Below are 12626 nucleotides of genomic sequence, written 5' to 3'. Positions count from 1 at the left end.
TTTAATTTTTCGTTCTACTTGGTCAATCTCAATGAATGAGAACACACATTACAATTTAAAGAAGTTTGAAGTACTAAATCCTCCGGGAATATGATGAAATTATTGTCTTTATCAACTTTGACCAATTAGTAGAATCCTTGATAATTTCCTATTGGTAAAGCATAGAGAAAGACAAGGCGAAAATACTGGTTAGGTTTTCTTTTTGTATTTCTCAAACTGCTATAGAAAGGCTGATAAACAATGAGGGACTAACTTCTAAAAAAATAACCACTGAATGATGCAAATAATCTTTGTTTTTGAAAAAAGAGCCCAAAAGTAGTTCTTCACATGTATCTTTCTTTTGATAAGAGGCATAATTTTATTTGATACTTTCAGGTGAAATAATATCTATTAAAATAATACATAACATAACAAAATTTTATTTAGAAATCCACAATAACAAAATTATTATTTCACATGGCAACAATTATCTATCCTTACAATCAAACACTATTAGGTTACATATAATAGAAATTGTATTTATTTTATGAATGTTCGAGAATATTAAGTGATTACAGTAGGAAAATTTTAGATAGAATAACCATGGGTTAGCCTTACAACACTTCTTAGTTTACCGTCATCTTAAAACATGCACAATAAATACATTAAATGAAAAAAAAATACCTGTTTCTTTCCTATTAGCTGTTCTTCTGTTATTGTTATTATTATTGTTGTTATTTATATTGTTGATATTGTTGTTATTTGCTTGCCTAACTTCAGCTTCACGAACCATGTCATTTCCTTCTTCAGAATATTCTTTTCCTTCGACATAAATACATTTTACATTTAGAAACATATTTCAGAGTTGAATTCATAAATGTGGTATGTTATGGTCATAAACTATGAATGCAGATTTCAAAAGGTACTAACTGCATCTTAAATAGCAATTTTGAAAAAAAAAAAAAAACATACCTAATGCATGTTGATTTATACTTTTCCAAACTATAATAAATATTTTAATTATGTTATTTCAAATTCTTGAGACAAGGTAATTATTTATTAAATAAATCAAAAATTTGTATCCTTTTTTGTCTCAACACATTTTATTTTTCACCAGTCCAACGTTTCGGCCATTTTAGCCATCCTCAAGGACATCTTCAATTATAATTTATTCCTCACATTAATTTAAAGGTACTTTTGCAGGCTATATTATATAATATAAATGGTTTTTTATATGGTAGTTAATTTGTTGTGGATAATCTTATATAAGAAGAAATAAATATTAATGATTTTAAATTTTAAAAAATAGGCTTTTAACTTATAATAAAGGAAATGACCTGTGCATAATAGCCTGCAAAAGTAACTTTAAATTAATGTGAGGAAGAAATTATAATTGAAGATGTCCTTGAGGATGGCTAAAATGGCCGAAACGTTGGCCTGGTGAAAAATAAAAAGTGTTGAGACAAAAAAGGATACAAATTTTTGATTTATTTAATATATAATAAATATTATTGTTCTATAAATCTGAAATTATTTTTGTAATAGATGAAATAGAAAAATAGGTTTAATAACATACAAAAAAAAAAGAAAAGAATCAATTGCCCGCATCAATCTAAAGAAACAAGTCCATTAAACAATTTTTATCCCTCTTAAAATTATAGAAACAATAATGGCATGTTAAAATTAATACAACAGTAATAAGCAAACCACAGTAAAATTTGTAGAAACTGCAAAGAATTTATAATAAGGAGTTACAAATTAATGTATTTTTTTTTTTTTAAACGGATAATTTATACCATCATTAGTTTTATTTAAGTTGTAACAATTACAAATACTAAAGGTTCAAAAACTTTTTAATAGAAAGCAGTGAAATTAGGAGCAATCCCATATAAATGCTATATAATCTGACAAACATTTATAAATATTGTACATCACAAAATCATTCTAATAAAATTATATTTCTACTACATTATCATATCAATCTGTAATAGCAAAAGAATAGTATTCATATTATTATTCATAAAATGTGTTTAAACAAAAAGAAGATAAAATACCCGATTGTGTTGTTGAATCCCTGATGAGCCTAGGAGTACATGTTCCAGTGCTAGTCTTGCCGGCGGAGACACCTGCTTGTGTACCTTCGCTTTTGAGAGCCGAGCCTTCTGAAGCACTCTGCTGTCCCGGCAACAGGTCAAAGTTATAACAGGTGCATCCATCAGCTCCACCGGGCATCACCTCGAATAGCACGCAAATCCACAAGTTTTATTTCTTTTATAATAAAAATCACTGTTCGAATGAACACTACGGATTTTTAAATTAATGCAAACTTCCCACTTTTCTACTTGTGCTGTTGTTAGGAAGAGATTAAAGGGTTAGTAAATAAAAATGTGGTGACAGGCTTATCATACTTTTATATTGGGTCAATAAATTCAGGAAAAGAAAATTCCCATATTTTAAAGTTAATGATTGTGAAAGTAAATTGGAAATAATAATTTTTAAGTTAAACCAATTAAAAAAAGAATAAAAGTGTTAACAATTATCAATGATCTGTTTTTAAATACAGTTATGGACTTATTGGATTAATCAGAAGTGAAAAATTGTTTTAATACAAAAAACATTGACATTAACTATTATTTTCTGTATCAAGAATAAATGAAACATTTTAACTTACTATGAACTCATACTACAAATAACTAAGGACAGTTTTTAATGCTGAAAATCATTATTAAATATTAGCTCAAATAAAGGCTTGAAAGCTTAAAAAAATTTGAAAATCCGCAATTTTCATTTGTACAATTACTATTATTATCGCAAGTTGTCTTGAACATGCATGGTTCCTGAGAGGAGTAACGGAAATGTGTGCAGCAGAGGTGGCCGGGGATGATGCTATTTAAGATATTCTAAAGCAAGCATCTAATAGGATAGATAACTACCAATGTTAAGAAGCAAATTTTAATAAAACATGAAATTATTGGTCATTATAACCTTTATTTTATTAAAAATGCATGATTAAAACTATAATTATCACATGCTGAGAATCGATGGGACATCACTCTCATAAAATTTTACCTGATGCAAAAAAAAAAAATTAATAAAAAAACAACAATAAACATAATTTATCATAGCTTAAACACTAACTAAAATATAGCTGATTTTAAGCATGAAAGCATTACTTTGATAACTTGTTTCCATTAATTGATAGAAATAAAGAATACTTTACAGTAACTAATAAATGAAACTTATTAATAGCAAATATTTGGAAACGGACAAAGACAAGATGGTCCTGCTGGTGGTCAAAAAGTTATTAGAAATAGTAAAAAAACTGATTATTAGAAACCAACATTTCTACCCGCATTACAGGCCTTGATCAATGCAAGATAATCTTTCCATCATTTAATTTTACTATATTTGTAATTACTCTTATTGTTTTCTACTAATGATCATTCTATTGGTTCAATTTCAATTTTAGTATTCATAATTGTATTTTTTAAGTATATTTATTCAATTCATTTTTACTTTCATATTCCTTTGATTAACTTAGTTCATTTTTATATTTTTTTACATAATTCTCTACATCTAACCTAACAGCCTATGATTTATTACAATATTTTGTATCTTTTTTATTTAGATCCGATGAAGATTTATAACGTGGATCAAAATTTAGGTTTATAATAAATATTTTTTTATTATCTTTTTGACGCCAGCTGGAAAATCTTATCCTTAAATTCTGTCAGGTCAACTAATAATCTTTTAAAAATGAACAATAATTACATTCAAGATAAAATATTAAGGTGTATTATTTCATTCTAATCTTATAGAAAGTATAACAAAATTATCAATCTACATGATACTAAAAATACAGACTCTAAACTTTAAACAGTGGCTGGTTTTTATGAATATCATATTATACTCTAAGCAATCTACTAACATTAGTTATTATTTATTGAAAATTAATTAAGTTAACTATCGTAATTCTATAAACCAATATTTGAAAGAACTATATACAAGGGAAAATAGCATTTCGATCTTATATCTAGATGTCTAATTAAGAAATAAGTTGAAGCAAAAGCATTTTCAGGATGTAATTATGCTATAATCATCTATCATAGTTAAAATAGATAAAAAAGATTAATTATATAATGATTATATATTAATATATTTATATGAAACTAATTAATGTTCATAGAACAATAGGAAAGAAAAATCTTTTTAAGAAGAAAATTGTTTCACTGAAAGTTATCAGCTCATTAATTCAAACCATTACAGCTGCTTTTTACTTTGTTATTAGATTTTACTGTTAGTAAAAACCGTCTTCTACTTACTTTTAAATTATTTTAAAGCTTGTAAGACTAAATATTCAGGATAAGTTTCCTTTAAAATGATAAACTTTTTTTCCCCTTTCTTGGAGCCATTTTGAATAGAACCGAAGTGAATTCGCGGCAGTGTTAATTTTTCATATGACATTACTTGAAATAAATTTTAGTCTTTTATGATTCATATTTACTAAAAATATTTTTTATAAGTTTTTGTACTATTTTCAATTTATTTTGAGAGAATATGATTTAGTGTTAAGAAAAATGGATTTTAAGTATATGATATCCGTTGTATATTTAAACTTATTCTTATGAAAAGTCTTTTGCTCCTCAACTAATATTTTTTCCAATATTAATCTCACAACTTATTGTCATATTAAAATATTTTACAATAATAGGTGAACGATGGTTTTGACCAGTGGCGGAAAAAGAACCGCCAACGAATTTTCTAAAGAGAGTGTAGTTGAGAGTCTTAAATAGCGGTACTGTAGTGCGTCGGGTTGTGTTATTCAAGATAATTTTTAACAAGAAGTTATAAACCATAAGGTGTGTAATTTATCTGTACTTAACAAACTTAAATCTTTGTTGTTTTTTAAATTTAAGCTGCATGTTTTATTGAATAAAATAAAACATATAATATGCAATATCGACCTCATTAAAGTGGTTCATCAATTTTCACTAGTGATCAATTATACTACAAGAAAATTTGCCATTTTGTTTTAATGATTTTTTTTTTTAATTCTTTAAAACTTAATTTTTTAAATGGAATATTCTGTACTACTGTAAGTAGCAAAGGTATATGTTACACATTTAGGTCTTAATAACTACAGTAGAGCGTCGATCATCCGAACGTCAATTATCCGAACTGGCTTCGTCGAAAAGATGCGAGTCGCCATTTCTAGAAAATAAGTTTGAAGAGAATTTTCTTTAAAATTATATTTTGGAGAAAAAACATATAGAAGTAAATTAATATTACAACTTTCTTTGTTGCACAACCTTGATAAATCTTGCTATCTACATACTTTTTTTATTGATGTTTATTTTTTTTAACTACGCACATATGTACTACATAATATATATTTTTTTTAATGTGGACATTTTTTGGAATTTTCCTTTTTTAAAGTTAATTTTGATTATCACAACCACACCTGATGAAATTAGTTAGGATAATGGACGCTCTACTGTATAACTAATATAACCACGTCAAGGATCTATAGATGTGTGCATTTCTATTCAAATAGAGATGGGTAAGCATCATTAGATATATACGCTATTTTGTAATTTTTATTTTTATTATCTTGATTAGAGGTATATTTATTGTAGTTATTTAAGTATAATTAATTTATTAAGATAATATTAGTCAGTTTAATAGGAAGAAAAAAGTAATGCATTTTCACTGATCAAATAATTTGATTTTTTTCCCATATAGCTAAGAAAGACTAAATTCCTGGAAATTGAAAATGTCCAATTTTCTTTTACTATAGAAACTTTATCGAAATAATCCAAAATTATTATTTAGTTATCGGTGGGGGAAGATAATAATATATTTCAGGATTTTTATGACGATTATTGTGAACATTGGATTTATTAAAAAAAAAATTATAATTTAACGTCCAATTTTTCAATCAACGTCTAATAAAGAAAATGACGTGGCAATTAAATGAAAATATTATAAATTTTGAATAGAATATTTTTTTTGTCTATGTTCTAAGAGAATGTACTACTTGGAGATGGATAATCGAAAATATAAATGTCCGTTAGATATTGAATTATTGTCATGTTTTACTGTTAATACAAAATAAAATCTTATAAATTATTATTGATGAAACAGAAGGTATTGGTCAGTTTAGAAATGGTCTGTATCTAAGAAATAATTCAATATCATTATTTTCAGTCTATTTGAGTTAATTTAATAACGCTCTGCCAATGTTGTTTGGTGACATGACTTCCTTTACGACTACTCTTATTAGATTTATTTTTGTGTCCTAAAAATATAAAGTTAGCTTATTAAATGTTAATATCAATGATTAAGTAACTAATCAATTAATTTATAAATTATTTAAAATCAATGTTTTCAGACAGTTATTTTTTTGTTTTTATAAATATTTCAAAACATCTAAACTAAATTAAACAATAAATTTAGTTTATTAAATACAAATATAACAAATCCAACACTAATTAATTGATTCATTAATAATTCAATTAATTAATGAATTATTTAAAATTCAAGATTTTTTGTACAATTTTTATTTTATTGATTTTTTTTTTAACACAAAAAAAGTTTCGAAAACCTAAAACAAATAGATTTAGTTTATTAGATGTAACTAATTAAACAATAATGAATATATCTATTTATTAAACCCCTAATTTATAAATTATTGAAAATACAATGTTTTCAGACAATTATATATAATTACATATTTATTTATATAATTTTATTACATAATTTATTTATTTTATTTTCTTAAAAAAACAAATTGAATATTTTAAAGCTAAAACTTAGTTAAATAAAATGTTTTATTGGTTGTATGGGTTTTCAATTATTATTGCACCCATAAAAAATATATAAGTTAATGAATTTAATTTTGTAAGAGTTGCAATCAAGTATAATAAAAGGTGAAAGCATTCTGTCAGATGTAATAAGGATAAATTAAAAAATCCATTTCAAACACGGCGCAGTATGCTGTATTTTCTTTTGATAGAGAATTAGTAGACATTTTTATGGAAATCGTGACAAACATGCCATAAAAGGTTAACACCCTTTTCTATAATAATTTTGAAACTCAAAAAGTAGAAAGTATGAAATTTGATAACCTACTCCAAACTGCGAAAATTTAATGAAAAAAGCTGGTAGGTAAATTGTTATAAAACGTTTCAGGGAGACTGATTGCATAACCTTCATTTAGTTGAGAATTTTTTATTTATGCCTACAATAAATCGTTTTTGTATTTTTTTATTGATGGTTGGAGGATTATATCAAAAAACGGTTCGTGAAGTTCCACTCCCAGTTGGCGACAGTTAAAGGGGCAGTGACCTACAACCTGGGAAACCCAACCTCAACCAGAAGACTGCTGCAGGACATTCTTTTATAAATTTTTAATAAATATAAAATTAATTCATAGTCACACTATCTCTATTTACTTATTATTATTATTATTCATTTTATTTATTCAATATTATTATTATTTTTATTTTTATTTTTTCTCTTTTCTTCTCTCTTCGCTTTTTCAAATTAACTTGTTTCTTTTACTATTAGAAGACAATTGTTTGTTTTATTTAAGTGTACCAATATCATTATTTTTTGTTATTAATTTTAATTTCCTCTTTTATTAAGAAGCATTATTCTTATCTATTTATTTTATTATTTTTTATCTTTTAACAGTTTATATAGTCAGGGGTGTCATTTGTATGACTATACCCCCCCATAATCAATTGTTAAAAATATACATAATATAAGTTATATCAACCATGTAAGGTCCGATCTGGTACAAAAATAAAATAAAAAGTATTGATGGTTGGGGCTCATAGATGTTTTATAATTATGATAAAAAATCAGTACGATTTTTCTGAGTTCTCTATAGGGTTGGTTTTAAATTAATTTATTTTTTCAATGATTCACTGTATTTTTTATAAATATAAATAATAAATTTCCTTAATTTAACCGAGTTTTTTACAAGTTTATTTTTTTAAAAACACCATTATTTTATTGAAATATAATGATTTAGCCTGAAACGTCCCAAGCAGAGCTTTGTTGTTATATATTACATCTCAGATAAGTAACCAAAGGTTCTACAACAGACTCAATTATGCTAAAGGAAATAATGTTTCCCATAATTGTGGCTTCCATTTTCCATTACCATCTCTTACGATTAACCGTTATATCAATTTTTCACCATTATTAGAGCAAAGTGGTCGGAATTATCAAATTAGCCATTGTAGAGACTTAACTACGCCTCCTAACTTTTAAATTATGTCGCACTGCGGGGGCTTGCGGTGTCCTGTAGCACTTATACCTCTGTCTTTTAATAATGCAACTCCATCACCACATGACCTACTAGTCTCTGCTCTTCATATTGAGAAAAAGTAGTTTGTGCTTAACGTCGCTACTTTAATTAAAGTCATTTCAGTTTTTAATTATTTGCCTTAAACAAGGCATACCTAAAAGATTATTTCTATGAATATTTAGTGCTAATAAAATAACTATAGTTATTATCGAAAACAATTTACGACTTTTTTTTACATAGTACATCAGTGTATGTAATTATCCCATTGTCGAATAAAGGATCCCTTCTGGTAAAAATCAAGTAATTTACTAGATATTAAATTTATCTTTACTTCATAAACGCCCTAAATATTTCTCTTCAAAATGTATATTTTTAAAAAATTCATTTAATTATTTATATTTATTATTTATCTCTATTTCTCTACTGATTCTTCATATTCTCACCCTTTCGTCATCAGTCTGTGAGCCTGCTGTATGCGACGGTCCTGTGCTTGTTTCTCTATCCCTCGTTTGACGTGGCTTCACATTGTCGTACAATGACGTTGACGACGTAGCTGCCGTAACCTTGTCTCCAAGAGCTGAAGATCTTCCATCAGTGATATCACTTACTCGTGGTGTCGTTCTGGGTAGGGTAGATGAACCTATAGAAATTATTTACGTTAGTTGTTTAATTGCAATGAAATAAACTCAAGATTTTATATGAATGTTATTTTAATAATATAGTTTTAAGTAAATATAATATATAATCATAATCATAAAAAAATCATAAAAAAAATCATAAATAGCAAACTAAATGTACAAATGAGTAAATACACTCCATTCGAGGCATGAGTCGCAGAAATACTCATAAATAATTTAAACTAAAATTTTATGTTTTTAAAACTTGGGTTTGGATATTTTATCTGGCATTGAAGCATGGGAAAAGTTTAGTTCCAATATAATTTTTAAAAACCCATTTAACCAAAATCTAACTCAGTATGAAAGCAGACGAATATCTTACGATGCTGTTACCGTAGCCTTGAGTCAACCCTGTGGGTTCGAGAGTCCTCCAGGTGGTTACCCATCCTTTATAATGTGGCTACTCTTAAGTGAAAAAAATCTGGTGGTTGAGCGTGATCTTGAACAGATCACACGTCCTTATATAATTGTTAGTCAAGAATTAGTACTTTCTCACAAAGTACCCCTGACTTTTCATGGGTTGTATTCATGCATTATTTACTCCGTTCAAAACTCTCCTGTAATCTGAATCCGGCCCTGCCCTTGTCTCAAGAAAAATATTTTCTTATTCCAATAGTCTTGAATCGCTCCAGGTGTAAGGACCTCTGGGACTCATTCATCCTCTATAAAATGTGTTTTTTTTTTTAATTTATGTTTTGGTGGTTCATTTTGTTGTATTTTATTTCTTATTCATAAGTAATTCAGAGTTCATTTTGGGTACAGTTGTATATTTCAGTTATACCAGTCTGAAAAAAAAGTTATAATTTACACCTTTGTACAATTAGGTACGAAAGTTGGTTATATTGGTGGTTAGTGACCTATAGGCTAGGGCTGAGAGGACATTATTCAACTCGTGGGTCTGTTATGAAATAAAAGCCAATCCTCACAGACCGGAAATGAAAAGGAATCCACTTCTGGCTTAGCGTGCCAGAATGCTACTGGTCATACCCGCTCTCCCACCATCGCCTCATTCAAAGGAAAGGAATAGCAATTTTGTTGATAACAATGTTTCGCAAGCATTTCTTCCACTTGCTTGATTTTAATGATTAACTTCGCTCCCCCCCTATTTTAATAGCTATTAAGGCAAGCTAAGCTAAATACTTGGAGTTGACCTTGAATCAGTACTTACCTCGGTACCTGGGATCCTGTGCCCTCAGCCTGGCGTACTGATCAGCCGTCATGCAGGTGCATTGCGGTTCTCGACTTCTGCTCGGTGAGGCTGGGGTACTTAGCGGTTTTCTTTTCGCTTTGGTCTTGTTCTGTTTGTTTGGTGGTTCTAACTTCAGCGAATACGACGAACTAGCCTTACGGGAGAACTTAAAAGACGGTGACTGAAATTATAAATAATGCAAAAATGGAGAATTATATGGATGTAAATTTACATAGATGTGGAATTAAGGAAGATAGAGTACTTACGCAACATTCCCTAAATTGTTTAGCATCTATTGGAGAGGTGAAGTTGAGGCCCCATGTGTCGTTTGTCATTGGGTCTTTCCAATAGACAAAACATTCCGAAGCCTGTCCGATCCTGGTGCCTATAATAAATATATTACTGTAATATATATAAATGGAAATATTGTTCATTTATTTTGTCATAGAATATAATTCTTTTTGTGTTAAAAATAGTATTATAAAAGTGACTTATATAAGTTATAAGTTTATAGAACAAACCCGAAACCGTATTAAATAATACGTATATACTACTGCTGCACTATCTGAAATTCATATAAGGAGATGTGAGACCAAAAAGATAATTATGATATCAAGTTTTCGCAAGCATAGAATAATGAAACCAGTAGTCATGCAGAGAGCATATCACACAACTTGTACTTCTCTGAAAGTCGAAAATTTCATACAATAATTTTTTTTTTTACTATAAAAATAGTATTTTAGATTTTCTTGAATTACGATTAACGAATATCGAAATATATAATCTCAGAACGTGTATTTCCGTAAAAAACTCAAATTCGGAATTTTTCACGATCGCTATACATCCTCTTACTGTTATTCAATGCATACGTAAGTGAAAGTGAAAATAGTATCGTGTATAGGTAATTACTCAGATCCTCAATTTCGTTCTCTTAATTGGCCCACCATTTCTTTAATTAATTTAGTTTCTCTATATAGATTGTCCTTGACATTGATTTTTGGCGTATTTCGTGATTCGGCTGGGTAGAATAAGGGTAAATATTTTATAGCTCGTTGAAAGGAGTGATTCACTTATAGATTATAGTCTTAACATAGGTCCTTTTAAAAATAAAAATGGTTTGAACCAGAATACTTCAGGCATTCATGGTTTTTATTTTTATTAAAAAAGGGAATTAGAAAGGGGTTTTGAAGAGGTTTCTTTTACTGAATTTCAAAAGAAATCTGACAAGTGGAATGACACTCACAGCAGAAGGGTGTTCTAAACTGTAGACCCCAGGAAATATATACATACGTGATGAATATGATTTTTTTCCTAAATTCCATGGGTGCGTCGGGTTGACATCAGGGAATTATGGGACAATGGATTAAGGGAGGGGGCGTCTTTTTTTGCATTCGAAAATGGTGCTGAGGATTTGGTTATTTTGGAAAATGAAAAAGTCGGCATCGTTCTAATGATGACGGAGCTCACCAGGTTTGTGAAGTCAATAGTATGTCAGTAATTAGTTCTCAGTCTAGACTGAGGCTGTTCATGTGTGTCTTTCACATTTGTGACCATCCTGTCTGTGTCAGAGTCCTGAATAAGGAGCTCGAACAGAACTGGAGGCTATCAAAAAATTAGATATGCCTCGAGATAAAATATGTCAGTCAGTATTTCAATAGTAGTCATTAGTATTTCAAGCTGACCATGTGAAATTGTTAGAATTCCTCAAAGAATGGAGGAAGTAGTATCGAAGCATCCTCATTGAACAATTAAAATAATTTAATTATAATAAAATAATGTGAATATTATTAGATCATTTGAAAAACCATGGTAAAATCAACAGAATATTAATAAATCAAAGTGTTTATGATCTTCACTGATTGATTTACTTTAATAGTTTAATGGTGTTTAGTGATTCCTGCACAAACAAACTATTTTTGGCACTTATTTCAATCGCCATTTTATTTCTTAAATTTTATTTAAATGGGACAAGTTAGGATATTCCGCGAGCTGTAGACTCGCCCATATTCACAACGAACTTCGCTGAGTGCCAGGTTAGAAGTGGTGCGGTTTTGATTCCTATCTGTGTATGAGAAACTCGTTCAACTGACTTGTCATATCTGTAGAAAATTTGACTTACCTGGTTGTACGAGTCGAACGTCGAGTATTTTGTCGACTTGGCTGTTGTAGGCGGTGATATGGAAGACACACTCTGGTGAGTCTTGGATGCATGTGATGTTTACCGGTACCAAATCCTCCGATACCTGCTGCCACTTCACCGTGCCAGCCCCACTGGAGGAGACGTGGAACACCTCCGCCCACAACCTGTTGAATTATACGTTTATTAGTTATTAAATTATACAATACAAATTTTTAATAAAGTTTTGTAATACTATGCAGTGATTTAACTTTATAATTCAAGTGTAATCTAACAATTTATATTTTTGCTATGAATTTTGTACAGTTATTACTAAACGTAGTGTTT

The 12626-nt window shown here is 28.6% G+C and overlaps 1 protein-coding gene across 8 annotated transcripts in view; it reads right to left on the bottom strand.

The window, feature by feature from the left end:
- LOC106677040 (protein still life, isoform SIF type 1) overlaps positions 1 to 12626 on the bottom strand; it is a gene marked incomplete at its 3' end in the record, with an annotated part of 188077 nt that overhangs the window by 29065 nt on the left and 146386 nt on the right. For 6 of the 8 annotated variants that reach the window (XM_067048297.1, XM_067048303.1, XM_067048302.1 and 3 more), the window contains 6 exon segments: positions 664 to 801; positions 2034 to 2214; positions 8740 to 8936; positions 10142 to 10343; positions 10429 to 10547; positions 12282 to 12466. In XM_067048297.1, the coding sequence (XP_066904398.1) occupies positions 664 to 801; positions 2034 to 2214; positions 8740 to 8936; positions 10142 to 10343; positions 10429 to 10547; positions 12282 to 12466 (1022 nt within the window). 8 annotated transcript variants of the gene reach the window in all.

This window comes from Halyomorpha halys, unplaced genomic scaffold, assembly GCF_000696795.3.
Source record: "Halyomorpha halys isolate HHAL.00 unplaced genomic scaffold, Hhal_1.1 Scaffold84.1, whole genome shotgun sequence".
Classification (NCBI taxonomy): domain Eukaryota; kingdom Metazoa; phylum Arthropoda; class Insecta; order Hemiptera; family Pentatomidae; genus Halyomorpha; species Halyomorpha halys.
This window is presented reverse-complemented; position numbering and strand designations above follow the sequence as displayed.